At 42.1% G+C, this 23,573-nt stretch overlaps 1 protein-coding gene across 5 annotated transcripts in view; it reads right to left on the reverse strand.

Moving 5' to 3' along the window:
- Positions 1-23,573, reverse strand: part of THRAP3 (thyroid hormone receptor associated protein 3) — a 97,693-nt gene that overhangs the window by 39,480 nt on the left and 34,640 nt on the right. For all 5 annotated transcript variants that reach the window (XM_030218092.1, XM_030218094.1, XM_030218090.1 and 2 more), the window contains exons 5-7: positions 19,201-20,034; positions 3,149-3,862; positions 2,682-2,854 (exon numbers count right to left, since the gene is read on the reverse strand). In XM_030218092.1, coding sequence (XP_030073952.1) covers positions 2,682-2,854; positions 3,149-3,862; positions 19,201-20,034 — 1,721 coding nt within the window. The remainder of the gene's footprint in view (positions 1-2,681; positions 2,855-3,148; positions 3,863-19,200; positions 20,035-23,573) is intronic.

Genomic DNA, 23,573 nt, shown 5'->3' on the forward strand with positions numbered 1-23,573 from the left:
GGAAAAGGAATACAGTATGATTCCAGTCAATGATTTTTCTTCTCTTTTTTTTGTATAGTACTGCACCAAAACTTGAAAGGGGACAGGACATTTAGAAATGTCTAGACCTCAACCCAGTTTTTACACTGGATACAGCCTTAAATCACAAACATTTTTCAATTTTGAAGCAAAGAAGAACTTCATAATTTTCTGGTCTGAGAGAAGTCAGGATAAGTATGAATACCTATTTAACGGATCGGAACTCCATCAGGACAAATTAAGTAGCTGTGCTTTCCACAAGAATATTCTCATCAAGGTTTCTTGTGAAGACATTTGATTATATACAACACTGGGCAACTGAATAAAGTGCACTGAAAAACTGACTCTGACAGTTACCCAAAAAAGTTAAGCTCGGGAACTTATCATACAAAAAGTTAAAGTTCACTTTTGAGAAAAAGCACCCATTGTATGAAGGCGTGCACAACCCCATCAGTCACATTCTGGGCCAGTCCGGACGGACGCTAAGGAAGCACCCATTGTATATGCAGCATTCTCCAAATACATAGCATGTCACTACAGTTCCAAAATTGGGGATGGTTTTAAATATATTTTTTTCAATCAAATCCCTGGGAAAGTTGCTGTTGGTGACTCACGATTTTTTGCTTGTTTGATGAAGATGCACCTCCTTTAAACTCTCACAAACCAAGAGTGGTTGCCCTTAAAATGGTAATCATCTTTTCACAAACTCTGGGACTTCAGCACCTCTTTTACACAATATGCTTGATTGTGCCACCTCTACTGGACAGAACCTTAAATATGGGTATTTCATGTGGTAATGAGCAGCACCACTACTAAGCCAAAAGGAACCAAGAATTGTCACTTTTAAAGCTGAAGTATTTGTACCCTACCCATGACTCACAGGAGTAGACACCAGGGTGGGGGTGGGGACAACGACCAAAAACAGCACAACAAGCCATGCATCTAGATTAATTATTTACAACTACATGAATTTCTCAGCAGTGGTGTGTTTGATGATATAATGATGAAATAATTTAGGAAGTTACTTTTACAGTAAGTATTGTGGAGAACAAATGTTGTTCTTAATATGTAAAATATGCAGTTGCTTCCTCCTAATCACACCATATGATATATTACCGGTAATAAGTACTGATGTTCTGGGGGCACCCTTTGTACAAGAGACTTCAAAAAATCCTTCCCACACTAAGCCAGCACTGAAATCATTATCCATACAAGGAGACACTCTTCTCAAAATAAATTGAAAGCAGAAGCATGAAAAGAGCTAAGAATTCAAGCCTTTCACTCCTCCACCAAAAATCACTGCTTTCCACAATAAGCAACACCACATCTGCTGCTTCTCCTATGAAATCCAAAAGAATGACCAGCTTCTGATTTTTAAAAAAAATGCCGATTCAAATGAAAAATACTAAAATAGCAAAATACTAAAATAGTGAAGTTGTGGGTATCCATCTGCTTAGCTATGAACATGAAATTTGTGCCAGTAGTTTTGTGCTCCTCAGCTTCTGAACCAGTGGAGGTCTCCAAAATTTTTTGTGTTGCACCTCAGTTGTGATGCTTTCTTTGAATGCTCTAGAAAAACATTTGCTGAGTCTTCATAGACAGTTTTAAATACAGACCACAGAAGTCAGAGACTTCTCTTAAAGGTGACCAATACCTGAATTCTCATCTCAGTGCACCTTATAGGTAAGCTATTTATTATGACCATCCACTTTTTAAACATCATCAAAGTTTCAAGATTTTTTTTTTTACTTTGTGTTTGCTGTTTTCTCTTATTTGTCTCTGTTCTGGTTTGTCTACAACACACTGTGTGGTTCAGTATTACAGCAATGAAGTTACATGACAACCAGACTTGCTCTGCAAACAGATTAAAGCAGACAGCATTTACTATTGACATATTAAAAAGAAAAAAATGGTGTTTTGGTGCATTTATAAATATCACTTAATACAATAACTAAAAAAGGCTGAACTTGGCTCAAAACCAGCTGTAAAGCGATGCCTTTATTACTGTTGATATTGTTTTGGAGTACAGATCAGGAGTACTTTCTGCTGTAGTCACTCAATGAAAGGCCAGCCTTGCTGTGGATGGATTGTCAAATTCTGTATGATCATAGTAAATGAACCAGGAGGATTTGTATTCACTTACACATGGTAATCAGAAACAGAGAGTGCAGATCACTTTCTATTTCATTATGCAAAAATGCATAAGTTAAAAAAAACAAGCCAAAAAACACCCAACAAACAAAAAAAACAAAACACAGTTGTACCCAACAATGACATAATCTTCTCTATACTTTGACTAAGCATATAAAAGCTCCCTTACTGTGGATATGGGTGTCCACTAATGATCTGCAAATCTTGGAAATACATTGTTTTCCCTAAAGAATCCCAAGTAAAGCAGGAACTAAAGAAGGTTGGTTAGAATAACGGGACAAATCTATTCTACTTTATCAAACTGTACTCAACCACTCAGAAAAGCCTCTACATTTTTAGTTTTTTCTACATAAATTTGAAGGTGAGAATTCTGTTTTAGGCTTTTCCTGCACAGTGATGTGTTTTCTTTGTAAAATACACTAACAAGATATTAACTACTTCCCTATTCACCTTTGTTACTACTTTTGAAAGGGTCCCAAAGGGAGATGTGGTTGGAAAGAATAGATATTTACCTCTCACATGATGAACTATTGTCACTATGTGCTGGGCAAACAATTCAGAAGGACTGCGTTGAGGCTGAGCAGACTTTATATGCTGAAAAATGGAGCGAAACTCCTGATCCTTTTTGTTACTATGAACAAGATCACGACATAGCTTGCGTTCATGTGCCAATATCCCACTGGGTCTGCAAGACAGAAGAAATAAGAAATATTAAGCAACAACTGGAATGGGCAAGTTCTCTTTACAATCATATTACAATATCTAACTTAAAGGAGGTAGTATAACATTAATACACAATATTCATTTAGGCGTTACGGTAGATCAATCAGAAAGATCCAACACGTCTTTATAACTTTAATATAAGCTTCTACGCCAGTCAATATTGCAATGGTAATATTTATATGGGTATTCATGCATACTGAAGTTATGTTAAGCATTCTTTCTTCAGAAAACGAGCGGGAACTCCATATCTGCTTACCGTGCTAAATCCTCATCAAAAGAGTCTATTCTAAGATTAGCACCCATCTCTCGGTTAACGCAAAATGTTGATTTTCCGAGGGCCGCATCTTCTCGCACAGCCATTTTTTCCCTCTCCCTGCCTTCAGAGGTCTTTCTCTGAGGCGATGAGGAATTCTTTTCTTGGATGGCCTTAAAACTGGTCACTCTGAAATTCTTTTCAGGAAAGAACCCTCTGTGCCCGCCCTCAGCTCTCTTGGACACCATTCTCTCCTCCTTTTTGTACCTCTCCAAGTACATTTCCTCCTCCTCCTCCTCCATCTCATCTGATTTTCTATGCTTCTCCTTGGAGCTAGATATAAACGAGATCTCCTCCCATTTAGCTGGATCATAGGGATCCTGATTTTTGCTGGAAGAAGCCATGGCTTTAGATAAGCCCTTTGGCTCATTATCAAAATCAGAATCTTTCCGACTTCTTATTAAGCCTTTCTTTTCTGGTTCATCATTCTCTTCTTTACTATAGCGGCCTTCCTTGTGGAATTCTGTCATCTTCATCTTCTCAAAGTCCTCCCGAAATTTATACTTTTTGGGTGACTGACTCCTGCGGTAAGCCTTCTCCAGCTCATTCATAGCAAAGTCATTGGGACTAATTCTGTCTCTCATTTTTTCTAGGCTTAACTTTTCTTTTCCATTCTCCTTGTCCTGTTCAGATCCTTTGCTCTTCTCCTCCATGTATCTGTTTATAAAGAAGAGATTTTAGCAGATTCATTAAAATCAATATTTTATCAAGAAAAATAGCTGTCTTGATTACTGTAACAGAAGGCTTTGCTCAGCCTTGATGATTATTTTCTCTCTTAATTATGGAGCATTATTAACGTGATAGCAAGTGTTTGTGGTATATCATGCATTCTGTAATGCTTAACTACTGCAGTGTTAATAGTATATGCAATATTAAGTAAAAATACACCTAGGATTGTAGATACTCACCTGTAGCAGATGTTCTCTAAGGACAGCAGGACACAGTCTCACGTATGGGTGACATCAATGAAGGAGCCTGGCTGGCATGGAGAGACTACCCAGCGTTTTTTTATTTCCAGAAGCTTTTGGCAGTGTCCACAACACGTGTGTGTGTCTCCTGCCCGCTGTTTTTGTGTGGGACCAAGGCAGTCTAAAGAAATAGCTGATAGAAAACAACTCCCAACTAAAATGTGACAGACTGTCTGACTAAACTGGCTGTTGTGTCAAGAATCCTGCTCAACACAGTAATGAGATATGAATATGTGGACAAATGACAAATCTCCTCAATGAAGGCTGAACTCAGATGGGCTGCTGACACGGTCATTGCTCTGACATTGTGAGCTGTGACGTGACCCCCTAGAGTCAGACCACTTTGAACGTAAGTGAAAGAGTAAGACTCAAAAAGGTGTTAAGGGTAATCAAGCAGTTTTTGTGTAGAAGAAAAGATCTAGGGCCTTGCTCTCACACCAGATGGCAAATCACCTTCACTTAAAATTATAGGACCTCTTAATGGAATCTTTTCTGGGGGCAAGCAGAACACAAGAGACACCCTCATCCAGTTGAAGCGAGTCAACTTCTAGCCTCTTAATATCTAAGCTGTGAAAGCTTAGGGACTGAAGGTTGAGATATAGAAGAGACCCCTCATTCTGAGTGATGAGAGTCAGAAAGCACTCGAGTCTCAATGGGTCTCTGAAGGCTAATTCCAGAAGTAGAAGGAACTAGGATCTGTCACAATCAATAAGGGGCAATGAGAATCATGGATCTCTAGTCCTGCTTGAGTTAGAGTTTCAGGAGAAATGAGAGGTACTGGAGGGTATGCATACAGAAGTCCCTTTCCAAACAAGGAGAAAGGTACCCAAAGCTAGTTTGTCATGTGAGCCAAGTTTGTAGCAGTACTGAGGGACCTTATTTTTCAGGTGAGTGACGTAGAGGGGCATTTTCGATATGACGTCTAAGTCCGACTTTGGACGTTTTGCAAAAAAAAAAAAAACGTCCAAAATCTAAATAGGAAAGAAGGTCATTTTCAAAAAAGAAAAATGTTTATCTTTCATTTTCGAAAATACTGATTTGAACAAGGTTTTGTGATTTGGAAGTTTTGTTTTTTGGTCCATTTTCAAACAAAAAAACATCCAAGTGCAAAACGTACAAAACCAAGTCATTGGGATTTAGGAGGAGCCAGCATTATTATTAGACTGGTCCCCCAGACATCCCAGGAAAGCAAAAGGGCACCCAGGTACACATCTCACCATTGCTCCCTTGTCTGCTGAGCTCCCCAAAACCCACTACCCCCAACTGTACACCACTACTATAGCCCTTACGGGTGAAGGGGGCACCTATATGAGGGTACAGTGGGTTTCTGGTGAGTTTTGGATGGTTCAGTTTCCTCCACAAGTGTAACAGGTAGGGAGAGGAATGGGCCTGGGTCCACCTGTCTGTAGTGCACTGCACCCACCACTAGAGTATTCCAGGGGCCTGCATGCTGTTCTAATGGGCCTCAGTATAATATCTGATGTTGGCATAGAGGCTGGCAAGTAATGTTTTTAATCCCATTTTGGGGGGTGGGAGTTAGTGACCACTGGGGAGTAGAGGAAGTCACCCCTGATTCCCTCCAGTGGTCATCTGGTCATTTAGGGCACCTTTTTGTGCCTTATTCGTTATAAAAACAGGTCTTTAGCGCAAAACGTCTCAGTGTTAGTACTGGACGGTTTTGTTCTGTTTCATTATAGCTGAAAAACGTCTAAGTTCTTGGAACGCCCAAATCCCACTCTTAACATGCCCCTGACACGCCCCCTTGTGATCTGAATGCACGTCTGATGGACTTCATAGAAAAACATCTAAAGATTGGTTTTGAAAATACCAATTTGGACGTTTGTGTGAGAAAAATGTCCAAATGCAGATTTATGCCACTTTTTGGACTTTTCTCTTTTGAAAATGAGCCCAAAAGAGATCTATTGAGGAGGCGTCCCACTCTCAAAAGATCTTTCAGGCTACGCCCATGCTGACAGATCACTCATATGGTTTCATTATCCTACTCAGTCTATCAGCCAGACAGCTGTTCTTCCCTGCCAGATATGTGGTCTTGAACACCATGCCATTGCTGGATGCCCAGTGCCACATTCTGACTGCTTCCTGTAACAGAAAGTATGACCCCGTGCCTCGCTGCTTGTTGACATAATGCATTCCAACCTGATTGTCTCTTTGAATGAGGATAATTTGGTACATTAGCCAATCTCTACAAGCCTTTTGAGTGCTCCAAATGGTCCATAGTTCCATGAAGTTGATATGATGTTGAGCCTGCTGGGGTGACCATTGACTCTGGATGTGGAGCCCATTATCATGAGCACCCCAACCCAGGATGGATGCATTTGTCATCAAAGACTTGTGGGGCAGAGGAATCTGGAACGGTAGTTCCATGGTCAAATTGTCCAAGATACTTCTCTAGAAATGGAGTAACAGAGATGGCATCCACTATGTTCCCTGTGGCTTGGGACCACTGAGACGCTAGAGTCCTATGGGTCGGTCTCAAAATCTCAACATCTGCCGAGCTGAAACCTGCTGGCTCTGAAGAACTTGCACTGCTATAGAGACCAAATCTCTGCTCACTGCTCTGGAAGATAAGTTCAGGCCTGAACCATGTCTAGAAGGTGTCCGATGAATTCTAATTGTTGTACAGGAAGGAGATGGGACTTAGGGTGTATATAACTAATCCTAGTAGGTCTAGCAACTGAACAGTTTGTAGCATTCATTCTTGAGTTCCTTCCTTTGATGTGCTCTTTACTAGCCAATTGTCTAGGTAAGGAAACATATGTACTCTCAGTCTATGTAGCGATGCTGTAACTACAGCAAGACATGTTGTGAATACTCTGGGAGCCCATGCAAGGGCAAAATGTGATACTGGTAGTGGTGTTTCCTTTCTCAAAATCTTAGATACTTCCTGTGACTGGGATGCATCTAAATGGGTGTAGGCATTCTTTAAATCCCAAGAGCCTAGCCAACTGTATTTCTAAATCAAGGGAACCAGGGTGCTTAGGGAAACCATCCTGAACTTTTGTTTTGTCAGATATTTGTTCAGGGCCCTTAGGTCAAAGATGGGACAAAACCCCCGTCTCTGGAGGGACCAGGAAGTACTTGGAGTAAAATCCCCTCCTCTTCTGCCCTGACAGTATGGGCTCGACCACATTGGTCTGTAAAAGGAAAGAGGGCTCCCATGTAAGTAATTCCTGATGCTGATAGCTTAACTTTGATGGTCTTGGTAGGCAATCAGGATGCTTTTGAATTGCAAAGTGTAGCCTGTTCTGACTATTTTGAGGACCCACTGGTCTGAGGTTACAAGGGGCCACCTTTATTGGAAAGAATTCAGTCTCTCTCCTACTGATAGTTTGTCTGGAACAGCAACTTTCACTGCGGCTACACTACCGTGGAGCCAATCAAAAAAGCCCATTCCCTGTTTTGATTGGGGAGCTGATTGGGAATTGGGTCTCTGCTGCCACTGGCGGGAGCGAGAACGCTGGGCTGATTTGGATGGATATGAGAGTGGAGGGACTCTACACCTTTGAGAGTAGTAGGCCCTCCAATGACCTCCACCGAAGTACCTCCTAGAAGGCTACACAGAGAGGTTGATCTAGGAGTGGGCTGAGATAGTGACTTGATTGTATCAGTTCTTTCTTGATGAGGTCAGTGACCTCCTTGTCACCAAAAAGAATGTCTTCCCGGCATGGGACATCCACTAGTTCTAGATCCGAGACATGCAGCCAGACAAGTCTGCTCATCCCAGTACCCATAGTGGAGGCCATGGAAGACATCATAGGTTGCCTGAACCATGTGCTTTTGATTCTCCTGCTGCTTGGTTACTAACTGGCAGAATTCTGCAGCCTACTCAGGTGGTAGAATGTCTGCAAATTCTGCCACACTGTGTACTAAGGGGCCAATGCTCAAAGCTGGACACTAAAAGGCACAATACAAAACCCACAATGGAACAACAGTGCAGAAAAATAGCTAAGTGATGACCAAAGGAAATTATATGTAAATATGTGCAGTTAATTTGTGCTAACAAACCGAAAGGAAGGGGAAGAATGTGCGTGGCTCTTGTGCGCTTATCCAGACAAAAACAAAGTGAAAGAACGCATTGGTGCTGTTCTTCTGAACTTTTAAATATGAGCCTTTCAAAAATAGTTTGCACGTACAATTTTTGAAAGGCTCATGTTTAAGCGCAGAAAAACAGGCATCACCAATGTGTGTGTTTTCACTTTTGGTTTTGCTCAGACTCACACACACACTTGTTTCTCACTGTCAGCGCTTAAAGTTGCACAGATTTGTGCTTGAGAAATTCACAAGAAATTTTTTCCTGAAAACCTCTATGCTGCCCCTGATCTGGTGGTAAATTTTCGGCATTATGGGGCAGCATTTCCTTCTGTGAGTTGCAGAGCTTTTGTTTGTTCATTGGAAAGGAATATTTATTGACCTCATTAACAGCCATTAAACACAAATTGCGGCCATCTTTAGCACACGTTAACACCAGCGCTCAAGCCCTTTGAGCGTTCAGTGCTGTATAATGTGCAAGCAAAGCCAGTGTTAACCGCATGTTAACACTGGCAGTAGTTTTTAGCATCGGCCCCTAAGTTCTGCAAGTGCATGCTCATGAAGAGCTGGTAAGAATGTGGGACAGTAGCATAGCATTCTGAAATGTTCCCCCCCCCCCTCCCAAACGACTCCAAGGTCTGAGCCTCTGTCCCCAGTGGCAACGAAGGGTGGGTCTTGGAGCTCTTGGCTCTTTTGAGAGCAGATTCGACAACTATGGATTGTGGAAGCTGGAGCTTCTCGAATCCAGGAGCCTTCTGGCCTCTACACAGAGGTCAACCTTCTTATGAATGGATTGCAGAGAGGGGGGTCTTCCAGTACTTTCTGTACAGCCTGAAGGATTCTGTGCCGCTACATCAATGGCTGGCGGTAAGGTCTCAGACCCGAAATGGACACACGGCAATTTTCATTTTGCCGCAAGTCCATTTTTGGAAATTTTTTTTAAAAAGGCTTTTTTTTTACAGGTGCGCTGAAAAATGATTCTGCACACGCCCAAAACCCACAGGCCATTTTTCAGCGCACCTTAGTAAAATGACCCCTCAAAGAGCTGAAATGATCAAAAAAGGAAGGAAAAGCCTCACAGAGCTCAAACTCAAAAGATTTAGAGAGCTGAAATAATCAAAACAATCTCTCCATCATTGGCAAAAACCTTCCAAAATATTATTGTTTTTTTGTTTCTTTCATCACTTTTTATCATTATAATACAGTCCTTGCTGTCCCTCAGCATTCAATGTCAACATTATTAGTTATTATTACAAATATGGAAAAGCACATCTCTGATAGACTCTTATAATTGTCAAATTCTTCAAACTTTCCACATGCCCCCCCCCCCCCCCCGGTCAACGATGGCCAGCATTTCGCTTAGCTGCTTCAGGGTCTCAGACGGCAGGGCATGTTTCTGTTGACAGCACTCCTAATCCTTCTCAACTGTCATGATCAGGATTAGGAGTGCTGTCAACAGAAAAATGTCCCGCCGTCTGGGACCCTGAAGCAGCTAAGCGAAACGCTGGCCATCGTTGACCCGGGGGGGGGGGGGGGGGGGATGTGGAAAGTTTGAACAATTTGACTTGATTATTAGAGTCTCTCAAAGATAAGTTCTTTTTTATATTGTACAGGGGGAGCAGTGTTCCCTTTACACTGTACTAACTGTCCAGTAACTGAGTAAAATTCAGAGTAGCTATAAACATACAGTTAAACTACAGATGAACAAGTAGGAAATCATGTAAAACATGCCTCATGGAATTCTTTCCAATCTCCCTGTGTTTTTTTTTTTTGTACATGTGCACATGCCTGTGTTTATATCGAAGTGCTCACAGATTAATGAAATGTAATGTAATTAGAGAGAACATTGGATGTCACCCATATATGAGTATGTGCTCTCCTGCATGTCCTTGGAGGAAGCTAGAACCACAGAAGAATGCTTTCAATCTAAGCATAACCCACAAACTCAAAAATATTTAATTAGGAATAAAATCAAAGAAGAAAGAGATACGTACTGTTGGGGGGGGGGGGGGGGGGGGGGGGGGGAGAACCCTGTCTTGTATTGTATTCTAGCAATGGTCCTTTCTTTAGGGTCCCACAATATGAGCTGAAAACTGTTCACATTAGCCAAATGAACCCTCTTCCCCACCACTAATGCCAGGAAGTACCTGTTGGTCAAAACTGTGTAAGTGTTAAAGTATATTATTATTAAATTTACCTAGCCAAGATTTTAACATATCTTCTAACTCAACTTTTATCCTCTCAAAATATACCCATGAAGATAACGCTGGAACTGTATGCATGAAGGTAGTGATGTTTGAAGGAAGGTTCTAGTAATAAAGAACATACAGTTTTGTCTCCCAGCTGAAGAACATGAAACCCTTATATAGTATTAGCCATCTTCAGAGGAAGTAATACTGCCCTCTTCCATAGGCAAGAGTTGATTTTAAATAGTACATGCAACAACAATAAGTTAGAATAACTTTCCCGTTGATGAATGGGTGATGAAATTCTTACAGTGCATATTTAGAGCGGTGCAGTGTGTTTAGTGATGAGATTTTGGGGGTGGGCAGCCAGAGAGGAACTATGATAGCTGTTTTGGTGCAATTAGGAAATGAAGCTACTTACCCGCTGGTTGTCTGTTATAGTTCAGGGGTAAAAATTAAGGTCTTGGCCAAACTGCTCAGCCACTTACAGACCTGCTTTCAGCAGAACATTTTTACAGACCAGAGCTGTCTCCTTGGGAGCAATTAGTTTTAAAACCAATACAAACTGGAAATACAAAGCCTCAAAATCTATTTCAAGTTTTGTTTTTTTAGGTTTTTTTTTTTTTTGAGGCAAATGTCCAAGAAGATCTAAAAACAAATCTCTTTCCACTGTAAACAAACACAAAATAAACATAAAAATAGCAAAACGAACTGTGTTAAGTTTTGAAATGGGTAAAGGACTGCTTATGAAAGAAAAGATAATTACTGGTTATGCCAATTGATTTTTATGAGAATCAAACAGCTTTGTTCAGAATTAGTTGCAGCATTGCTAAAATGAGCAGTGAAAGCATCCCGTACACCATTTGCATTTCAACGTGTCTTCCACATCTGCTATGCAGAGGTTAAGTTGACTGTTCTTTCTGTGATGGTGCAAAGAGACAGAAATGACAGATTCCCAGGGGTGCTCTTCCCTCACCCTGGAATGCAACTGTTATTTCTCATATATGTTTTTAATACTTAAGGGAACAAGTAGAAAAAAAAACATATTACTTTAAAAAGTGCTCTTTAATGTAGCTAGCTCAAAAGCCAGCAAAGCTCAAATAACTCCTGTGGGAGCGTTACGATTAAAAATAATAGTGCTTTACACTCTCAGGACAAATAAAGTTATTCCTTCTCAAGGCAGGGCTTGGTTTGTTTATTCCCACCTTTCTGAGAGATAACGCCAATCTTCTGGTGGGTTAGTATATTTAAACAAGCTCTCAGCTTAAGTAAAAACCATGCACAGGGTCTTAGCCATGAGTTAAGAAGTTCCTTCATGGCCACTTGGCTGAAATTGAGAACCTGCACAATATGGGGGATTAATGTATTTATTGTTACCCAAACCAGTAGGGACACGATAATGTACTATCCATTACCAAATGAAGATTAAATCACCTGATTAGAAAAGAAAGAAAGGAGAAATTAAACAGCTACCTGTTAAATTTTTTCCATTAGTCCTTCCCACTATTTCAGAACCTGGGGGATAGTTGTGTCCATCAACCAGCAGGTGGAGACAGAGAACAGAAAATGAGCTGAGATATCTCTTTCCTGGCATCCAGTTCAGCTCCTCAGTATTTATGTAGACAAGCAGTAAGGATAAACTTGGAATAAACACAATAACCTTAAGCAACTTACTAACCTAACACTAACCAGACGAGCAAACGTGAGAACCTCTCTCATCTCTGGACAACTTGTACAGAACAAGAGCTATGCAGGAAGCACCATGCAAAGTAATAGTCATTATCTAACCCATTACTTTGCACCGACTAAACAACTCAGAAACCTTTGGAGGGCCTCTAGAATACTAGGAAGGGCTAATGGAAAGAAAATTATCAGTTAAGACCTAATATTTCCTTCCACTACGTAGCTTCCCACTATTCCAGAACCTATGGGATGTTCAAAAGCAGCCCTTAGAGTGGGTGGGATCCTGGCGCCACTGCCCTGAGGACTGAAGACCCAAAACTGGCTCCAAAGCACATTGCAATGTTCACTCTGTAGTGCTTGGCAAAGGTATTATTATTATTTATTTAGATTTTGCTCACATCTTTTTCAGTAGTAGCTCAAGGTGAGTTACATTCAGGTACTCTGGATATTTCTCTGTCCCAGAAGGGCTCACAATCTAAGTTTCTACCTGAGGCAATGGAGGGTTAAAGTGACTTGCCCAAGATCACAAGGAGCAGCAGTGGGATTTGAACCAGCCACCTCTGGTTTGCAAGACCGGTGCTCTAACCACTAGGCCACGCCTCCAGCGTCGACCAAACCTCCAACTTGCAAATATCAGCCGGAGACAATAAGGTAGTCTCCACTCAGGATGTCACTGTATGCCTCATAGAATGAGCCCATAAGGCCTGAGGAGCCTGCTTCCCCATAAGCAAATAAGCTGACATGATAGTCTCCTCTAGCCATCTAGCAATCATGGGCTTAGAAGCCATGAGGCCAAGCCTCTGTTTACCAAAAAGCACAGTCTGTCTGATATGCAAAACTCATTTGTGACTTCCAGATATCTAATGAGGACTCTACACACATTGAGAAGCTTCAAGGAAGAATACTGAGCCTCTTTGTCCTCTGCAAAAGGATGGTAACTCCACAGATTGGTTGAGATGAAATGCTGATATCACTTTCGGAAGAAAGGAAGGAACTGTGCACAGGGAGACCCCCCACCTCTGAAAAGTGAAGAAAGGAATCCCGACAAGAGAGAGCCTGAAGCTCTGAAACCCCATGTGCTGACACCACCATCACCAAGAATGCTGTTTTTAGCATAAAATCTTTCAAGGAAGCCTTCTGGAGTAGCTCAAAAGAAGACTTCTGAAGAGCCCGAAGGACTAAATTAAGATTCTCTGGACACAGGGTATGGAAAGGGAGGCTGCATGCGGCCCGCTCCCCATAAGAACTGCACAATATCCAGGTGAGCTGCAAGAGACGTCTTCTGTAGTTGGCCCTGAAGCAGTTGAAACAGGTCCGTTCCAGGGCCAAGCTGGAGCTGGTCAGACCAATGGTCCATCTAGCCCAGTATCCTGCTTCTAACAGTGGCCAATCCATGTCAAAAGTACCTGGCAGAAAACCAAATAGTAGAAATATTCCATGCTACCAATCCCAGGGCAAGCAGTGCCTTCCCCATGTCTATCTCAATAGCAGACAATTGAGGCATATTTTCAAAGCACTTAGCCTTCCAAAGTTCCATAGAAACCTATGGAACTTTGGAAGGGTAAGTGCTTTGAAAATATGCCTCTATGGACCTTTCCTCCAGAAACTCGTTCAAACCTTTTTTTAAAACCCAGATAAGCTAACTGCTGTTACCACATCCTCTGGCATAGAATTTCAGAGATTAACTATTTGTTGAGTGACAAAATATTTCCTCCTATTTGCTTACAAGTATTTCCATGTAACTTGAGTGTCCCCTAGTCTTTGTAGTTTTTGAAACAGTCGATTCACTTCTACTCGTTCTATACCACTCAGGATTTTTAGACCTCAATCATATCTCCCCTCAGCTGTCTCTTTTCCAAGAGCCCTAACCTCTTTAGCCTTTCCACATTTGAGAGGAGTACCATCATCTTTATCATTTGTCGCTCTTCATTGAACCTTTTCTAATTCCAATATATCTTTTCTGAGATACAGCGACCAGAAGTGAATGCAATTCTGAAGGTGAGGTCGCACCATAGAACAATACAGAGGCATTATAATATTCTCGGTCTTATTTACCATCCCATTCCCAATCATCCCTAGCCTGGGGAAATGGAATAATGTCCCAAAGCGCCAGCAAGGAACCTATGGTGACCTGAACCTTGACCACCTTGGCAAGAAGAGAGGAGCAACCAGATGGGAGAACTCCAACTTGTAACCTTCTGTAAGAATATCCAGAACCCACTGGTCTGATGTGATTTTGGCCAACACCTCCCGAAACTCCTAAAGACATCCTCCCACCGGAGGAAGAGAATAATGGACCAGCCTTGTATCAATGCGAAGCTCTGGAGGCATGGGGCACTCTAGCTGACTGAAAAAGGGACTTCATATCTGCAAGAAAGGAAGATTACCATGCCTGAAAGCAGGACTTCTGACGACCAGGCCGGTGCTGTCTGATATCTCCAAATCAAGATCGAGAGTCCCCTGAAGACAGATGACCAGAGGTGTTTGGCTTGTCCACTGGCAACCGCTGTGGCTTTGTTTCCCCCAGTTCTTTCACCAAGTTACTGAGATATTCTCCAAATGGCCACTTTAACTAGACATGACAATGACGCTGCATCCACTGCCCAGTACCACAACCAGAGTTGCCGAAGTGCCATGACCGCCAAAGACACACTGTGGGCCGTAATCCTGTAAGATGTCATACATAGCATCTGCCAAATAGGTCAGCCCCGCTTCCAGCTGGGCCGTTATGGTGCCCGTCTTGTGTTGCCAACTGCAGATGCCACTTCAGGCATGTTCTTGCCATGAACAAGTTGCACACTGTCTCTTGAAGGCCCAAAGAGGCCACTTCAAAGGCTTGTTTCGACGACTCTTCTAGCTTCCTATTCTGTAGGTCTTTTAAGGCAATGCCCCATTCCACCATCAAAGGTGGTCTTCTTAGTCACAGCCATAACCAGGGAGCCCACCCTAGGAACATAAGAATATCCATACTGGGTCAGACCAATTGTCCATCTAGCACAGTACATAAGTACATAAGTAATGCCATACTGGGACAATACCAAGGGTCCATCGAGCCCAGCATCTTGTCCACGACAGCGGCCAATCTAGGCCAAGGGCACCTGGCAAGCTTCCCAAACATACAAACATTCTATACATGTTATTCCTGGGATTTTGGATTTTTCCAAGTCCGTTTAGTAGCGGTTTATGGACTTGTCCTTTAGGAAACCGTCCAACCCCTTTTTAAACTCTGCTAAGCTAACCGCCTTCACCACATTTTCCGGCAATGAATTCCAGAGTTTAATTACACGTTGGGTGAAGAAAAATTTTCTCCGATTTGTTTTAAATTTACTGCACTGTAGTTTAATCGCATGCCCCCTAGTCCTAGTATTTTTGGAAAGCGTGAACAGACGCTTCACATCCACCTGTTCCACTCCACTCATTATTTTATATACCTCTATCATGTCTCCCCTCAGCCGTCTCTTCTCCAAGCTGAATAGCTCTAGCCTCCTTAGTCTTTCTTCATAGGGAAGTCGTCCCATCCCCGGTATTCTTCTACCAGTAGCCAATTCAGGTCACAAGTATCTGACAGAATACCAAATAGTAGAAAGATTCATGCTACTGATCTCAGAGACAGTGACTTTTCCCATGCCTATCTCAATAGCAGAGTATGGACCTTTCCTCCAAGAACTTGTCCAAACCTTTTTTTAAATCCAGATACACTAACTGCTGTTACCACATCTTCTAGCAATGAGCTCTAGAGCTTAACTATTCAATGAATGAAAAAATATTTCCTCCTGCTCGTTTTAACAGTATTTCCATTTAATTTCCTTGAGTGTCCCCTGGTCTTTGTTCTTTTTGAAAGAGTAAAAAAATAGATTTACTTTTACCCGTTCTATACCACTACATATTTTGTAGACCTATGTCACCTAGATCTCTTCCTTGGGTGGTGACTTCTAAGATGGATCTTAGGAGCTCTCCCTCCACTAATGGCTCCTCTGAATAGACCGAGGCCACATCAGATAAGGAGGGAGAAGCAGAGATAACCTCATCTGCCCACTCCTGGAGGTCTAGATGAGATCTCAAGAGCTGGAGGGGTAGCAAGGTAAAAAACTGAAGAATCTTGCAGCAAGTCTGTCCCTGCTTCAGTAAATAGGCCTAGTGTAAGACCAATATAAACTCCCACGAAAAGAAACATCCCAATGCAGCCAAATGCTCTGTTGGGCCCTGAGGCTGTAAAATGGCAGCTATGCTCTACGTGTGATTAGCTAGAGCCTGTTCCTCAATGCCAGTTGGCCACAACAAAATAGCGCCCGTTCCTGTACTCTTCTGCATCAAACTGCACACTGGCCCTGCCAGAGAGCCCAAAGACACCAGCATATTAGGATGCTGAGGTGAATCCGAAGATGTGCTGCCGCAGACCATTTCAGCTGCATCCTGTGGGATTCCCAGCTTGCGTACACTGCAACGTCACAACACCGGCCAGGTCCCACAGCAGGAACACAGCTTAACTGTCTCCACAGGAGTCGCCATTCACCCCGACTGTCACCAGTTCAGCACAATGTGTTCCAAGTGGTGAGTCAAGATTCCTCCCCTTGCAGCCCTCCAAGAGCTTCTGAATCAAACTTTAGTCGGACTTACCACAGACAGGAAAGGCTCAGGACTGACACTTTGTCCCGACACTCTGTCCCATGCTCTCCAGCAAACCTCTTTCCTTCTCCTTTCATTTTTTTTTAAAGTTGTTGTGCTGGAAAAGGAGAGCTCCATAGGAAACGGGGAGAGGTGAAGAGACAGAAGTAAATTTGCAGGGCACCACAGATAGGGATCTGAAGACCTCCAGATATGACTCTGCAGAATCAAGCCACCTCACAAAACTCAACTGGGGACCAGTTGACCAACTGGACCAGAAGCAAGTCACTCAGAACCAGAGGCTGAAAAGTGTATCCATTTAGCAGCTGGAGATGGAAAATACTGGACTGGATGCCAAGAGAGGTATGTCTCAGCTCAGTTTTTAGTTCTCTACCTCCACCTGCTGGTTGATGGACAAAAGTATCCCACAGATTCTGGAACAGTAAGAAGCTACGTAATGGAAAAAAATTTACATAGGCCAACAGGATTACTGGGAGCTCAGAAAGCATGCAAGAACACAGTACTAGGATAAAGTACTTCAGTGAAAATCACTCTTTATTAATTAGGTCTTTTCCAAGGAGTATGTAGTAGCACTATATTTGAGAACCGTGTGTCAATGGAGACCAGTCTAACTTTGGTGTTTCTCTGATTCAAATTTAAAACATTCAAAACTCTGGCTGAAAATTTAGCTTTACTGGAAAACTGTTGGTGTTGAGACATTAGAATATTTAATTTCTAATGTTCCCAGTGGCAGTTTAAGTGTCAAATTTTTTGGAATAAATTATTAAATACACACATTGAACAGAATGCATCTATATTTTCTGGCAAACGACAACAATGTGTTAACATTTTTGTAGCTTTTGTGCTCCTACAAAACACGACAACCCAATAAAGGCTCAATAGTGGCACTTTTTCTCCCCATCTACAGGTTCTAATAGCCCAGGTCTTATTTTTCACAATAGGAATCTGTCATGTAATTTGCCTTTAATGAGGAAAATTTACCATACACATTCATGACACATCTGAAACAGTTAATCTGATTGTTATAAGTAACAGATAAGATAACCAGTAAATTTTAAAGAAGCTAAATACGTCTAATATCTGATTAAATTCTGAAAAGCATATTGCTGACAACATGCAGTGTATTCACCATTTAACTTTCTTAAACAAGGAGCCTAGAAACTGTTTGAAAACTTATCTTTTTAAAGTTCAAAGGTCAAGTAATGCACTAAACAGGACTTGACAAATTCCAGAAGCCAGGTCACTATGAGTGACTACACATTTACTTCTGGCACCTAAGATTTCTATGGCTCGTTTAAAAACAAAAACAAAGGCGTTTTTTTCAGCTGGCTGAGCAGGCACTTCTTCCTCCGTGGGCCATGCAGCTCTGTGCTAAACTCTTGCGCTGCTCACAAGACCAAAATGAGAGTTCCTAGTCATGCAATGCAGGGAAGAAGCTCCTACTGCAGTAGCCAGACAACAGGGTAAGTGCATCTGAGAGCTAGCTGGGGAGGGGTCTTGGATCACTAACAGACTTGCAGGTACAGGCTGAGAGAAGGGAATCACTGTAGCTTGAGGGATGATAAGTGCTGGGAGGGTGGGCTGACTGGCTAACTGGGGTACAAAAGCTCAAGGGGGTCTGATGTTTGCAGAGGTGAGGACAGGGGTTATGGGGTGACTGGCATACTGGGGTAAGATTGACCGCCTTTCTGGGGTAAAAGCTGTATGGGAGTTTGACTGGCTTGTGGGAGTAGAGGCTAGGGAACCACTGGCTAGCTTGCTGGATGGGTAACTGTCTTGTGAGGGGGGGGGGGGGGGAGTGCCTGTCTTGCTGGGTGGTAAAGGCAAGCTTGAGGTGGGGAGGGGGACTGATTTCCTGGGTGCTGAGAGCTGGCTGGGTTGGCAGCCAATTACTGGAAGGAGGGAGATAGTGGGATTAGGGAGAGGGATGGACTAAGAGAGTCTAGGCGATGACGGGGGGGAGGGGGGGGGGCTGCTGGATGTATATCTTTGCAAGTGGCCTGCAAGGGTGCATCAAGGTTCTGCTTTTACTAGGTTTTCATTTATTCCTTGGGGCCTTAGTAAATCAGGAACTAAAGAGGGAAGAGAGAAACAGTGGGAGAGAGGGAGGAGGGCTGAGCCGTTAGCTCACACATTTTTGGGCCGACTCCTAAATCCAAAGAAAATTTTCCAGGCCCTGCACTAAAATCTGTTTTGCAAATAGTTTCAAATTCATTGCAAGAAAGTTCCATGAGGCCGAAATGTTTGAATCACTCTAGTAATATCACTAAGAGGAGTAGTTTGCCTCAATCACGCATGTATAAACTACCTATGCAGCCCTAAGAAACTAGATATATGAAGAGATTTCTCTCAGTTTAGTAGTGTGGTAATTTGAATCCAATGTCAGAGCATCACATAATTGGCACAGCACACATCATGAAGTGAGCGGGACACAGAGCTTATTTGTACTGGTGTGATATTCGGCAAAGAAAACATAACATACCTTTTAGAATAAGTGATCCCTCCTAGCCCAGATGATTCACCAGATCTCCCTTCCTCTTTCTGATTACCACCATAGATTGAACTTAGTATTGGTGGACTTTTAGTTAAGGGGCTCTTCTTTGGAGGACTTAGGCTATGCTCAAAGGGACTCTGCCGAGACATCACCCGAAATGATGTGCCACTCTGCAAGGCTGAACCTTGAGGTGAAGGGCTGGAGCGGGGAGAGCAGCGCCTCACCACCACAGACTGGACAGAACTTTTTAGTGTGGGTCCACGCTCCGTCGAGCTGTGCTGTGCTGTGGGGCTAGTGTCATAGGTCATGTCCTCCCAAGCCTTAGATCCCTCTGCTGCTTTAGTGTTACCATCTGCACTAGATGGATCCTTGGAATCATCTTCCATAGAAGTCTGGAGAGACCCTCGCTTGTCTTTGGACTGTGTCTTTTTTTCCTTTCTAGACTTGCGCTTGGAAATCTCCACACTGGAGGAAGACCTGGAAGATGATGACCTTGTTCTGTCTGATGAAGACTTATCAGAGTTTCTTGAACGACTTCTAGATCGAGAAGGGGACCTCCTCTTTGGGGTTCTGGAGCGTGATCGAGCCCTCCGAGGGCTGTAGGGCTGACGGTTATAGTTTTGCCAGTTAGGCCGGTAGTTCCCATAACCTCCTCGGTTATGTTGGCCCCGTGGGTAAAATCCTCTTCCCCAACCACGGAAATTATAATAAGGTCTCCGGTATCCTCGATTATGCCCACGAAAATCTCGGTTCTGGTACACTCTAGGGAGATTCCTTTCCCTGTTGTGAGCTGGAGAGTAGGACCTTGAACGAGATCTAGAACTGAAAAGAACAAAGAAAAGCCAATTCAGTTAGGCGGAAATGAGATTACACATCCAAAGTCCTCTAACCAACTGCCTAGTAAGATTAGTTTTAAAATTCTTAAGAAGCAATATTTATGACAGTAAGGGAAGTACCTTCAACTGATCAAAGAAACTAGCAAGAAATTACAAACAAAGAATAATGATAAAGCAGCACTGATCAGAGTGCATAATTTTCCAAATGCGGAGTAAATATCACAATAGTTAAGGATCTTTAGATGTATTACAGTAAGAAAATTCCAAGAAGTACAGAAACAAGCAGCATATTGGTCAGAGAATGTATGGATAAGGGGATAATTTTAAAGCGGAACACCTAAGTAAAAGTTTCAAAAAGATATCCGTTGCATAAAGGCAACAGAGGCACCTATGTGTCTTTATAAAATAAGCACTGCAAACTATCCCTGGTAACAAGTTTACATCTGCTTTGAAGGTGTACATGTGCACCACGTTCCCTTTGCATGTACTTACGTATTGCACAAAAAATGCACGTATGCTGCAGCTCCACCCCAGGAACATCTAAACATCATGCACATTTAAGAACATGCAGTTTTGATCACTGTGATTGTTCGGGCTGTGCCACATCCAGTAAGTGAAACCTACATTTCAGGCATCATGCTGTGGCTCTCTTCACTTACCTGGACACAGCACAACCCAGCCAGCTACAAAGATCTTGACACCAGCCGTGGAAGCCTAAGAAAACATGCCAATTTGTTGGTATGCATGATTGTACCTTGGTATTTGGCTCCACAATTTTATAAAAGCCTCTTTCCGCACATAAAGCAGAAAATGCTTTATAAGATTACTCTCTCAGTGTTCAAAAGGTGAATTTATTTTGTTCTATAGAAATATTTTTGTGGTTGGGGGAATAGTGTGGGAAGGAGTATACTTGGGCAACACTTTATTATTATCCAGATGGTCAAAGAGCGTCACATTCCCAATTTTCAACAACTTCACATTCTTTTGATTCCTGGAATCATGGTAACAGTTAAACTTGATAACCAATGCAGCAGTAAATTCAAGATTTCAACCTAGCTATCCATATAAACCAGTTAAGTGTGCCTTAAAACCATTTTGTGAAAAACTAAAGAATTTGCATATTCAATCTTCTCACACAAGAGGGCGCCATTAAATAAATTATACTAAACAAACATGGGAGATGACGGCAGAGAATTGATTGGTCTCTTTTACGGTACCCAGTTCTCATCTTCTCTGGCTCTCAATTACTTTGGATGGGTGAGCAAATAAATTCCCAATATTACTACTACTTATTTCTAAAGCACTACTAGACGTACGCAGCGCTGTACACTTGAACAATATTAAACCAATACCATCTTTCCCCTTTATATCTTGTACTGAGCCTCTCAAACCTCGTTCCAATCACTGCCCTCTCTCTATATCTGTCTTGAGCATATTTAAAACGTTACTGGTGTAGCTTCCTCTAGTTCTGCTGGTAGGCTACTACAGAAGCCTCGCTAGCCTCTTATTTGATTCTTACAAGACTGACCCATGTTTCCTCTTATTTCTTCCCACCAAGACTCGCAACACCAAACATGACCACCAAAAAAAAAGAAAATATGAAGCATCTGAAGAAAAAATCCTTTAGAAAATCAGGGCCAGCACACAACAGAATTCCTGTTCTGTTACTGTGGCTTTTCATTTTAACCCCACCGTTAACCATTTGTTTTAGCACTGCTAAATTACAGCGCTGCGTATGCCTTGTAGCGCTATAGAAATGCTAAATAGTAGTAGTAGTAGTAAATGTATCATTTCAAAATCATTCAAAAATCCCTCAAAAAGGGTCTTCCAGTCAACTGCTTTTTAGCTGAAATTCTCATAAGTTTCTGAGATAAAACACGAACAGTACAAAAACAAAGTGAAAGATACAAGAAAAGCCAGACAAGGGGTGAAAAAGTGCTATTTTTCCACTGCATATCTAATAAACATCTATTTTAATTTTTGTTGCATCAGGGGTGTTTTATCTATGTTTATCAATTAAAACCTAAAATAGACACCCTGAATATACTACTCTTGAGCATTAGCGTCAGTGTAATTTGGAACAGATCTAAACTTTTCCAATATACATCGCTTACCTTCTTAAAGAGAGATTTCAGTTACTTTAAAAATAATACAGAAACATAAGCTCAGACTTACCTTATATATGTTTTCATTCGAAAATAATACTGAGAATATCAGAGAGAAGTAGTAGCGCTGAGATCAGCCACAAAGCTAAATCTGAGCAGACTACAATCGGTGATCCAAGCTGCACTATAATTCTTTCAGGTGTCCCCAGGAGATTATTGAATTTCTGTTACCACTTACTAGATAGGGACCTACTGCCTCCAAATGGCTTTAATTCTCCCCTCTCTCTCATAGCACATTTAAACAACTGATGAGTTTTAAGTAATTCCAAAAGGTTCTTTAGATACAGGGCTGGATCATTCACTTTTAATCTGTCCCATGTAGGCTGCTAAGCTACTCCACCACAAGATTTGGCTTCCAAATTTTTAACATTCCAAGCGCCTCAGAGGGAAATATCAGGCAACAGATAAAGGGAAAAATATACAGATGACACCAGAATAAGGTGGTAGTGGCTCCCGAAAACAAAACTGAAGTAAACAAGATTAAAAACAATGGCAACCTGTGTCTATCCCAGTGGGAATCACAATGACTAGTTGCAGCAAACACAGTATACTGTTCAAAAACAAGATGTGCAATGAACAAAGACAAAACCAGCTCTCAAATCAGTCTCTCATTAGCTCATGGGGCGATTTCTGCACTTCTTTTCCAGATGTGTTTCAGATCTAAAATCCTACAGGGAAACAAGCTCCCACCTTACCATGACTGCGAAAACCCCACTTGCCAGCACAGTCCTTTGAATCTGACCTATACTTTGTGCCGTCTGGCCGCCAAAGTAATGAACACCAATAATATTTAAGCAGAGAGCTATTATGAGATCAAGGCAGGGTTAGCTACTGCCCCGTCACAAGAAGATCAAATCTCACTGAAATTCTCAATCTCCAGGGTACAGCTACTGATTATTATGCCATCACCTCTATTTTTCCAGCGTGAGCTTCTATCATTTCCCTTTTTATACCCCATCCTCAAATCCCTATGTCCCACTTTCCACTTCACAGATTCCCTTAACAGCCCTACTTTACAAGAAAAGATCCGATGGGCCCTCGTTTGATCACAGTATTTCCAAAACATTTGGACTCTTTGCTAAAATAGCACAGGAGCACACCGCCATATCAATGGGTGGTGGTAAGGGCTCCCCACTGAAATGGCCATGCGGTTAAGTGGTTCACTTACCGCACAGCCATTTCTTTTTCCCAAAAATGGGCAGCCTTTTACCCGATACAGTAAAAGGGGGCCTCAGTGTGAGTCAAAAACACACATTGACACAAGCGCAGGCCTCCTTTCACCACAGCTTAGAAAGAGGACCCCTATGTTAAAATGTGACATTTTCACACATTACATGGACCAATGTATTTTCTGTTTCTA

This window comes from Microcaecilia unicolor, chromosome 11, assembly GCF_901765095.1.
Source record: "Microcaecilia unicolor chromosome 11, aMicUni1.1, whole genome shotgun sequence".
Classification (NCBI taxonomy): domain Eukaryota; kingdom Metazoa; phylum Chordata; class Amphibia; order Gymnophiona; family Siphonopidae; genus Microcaecilia; species Microcaecilia unicolor.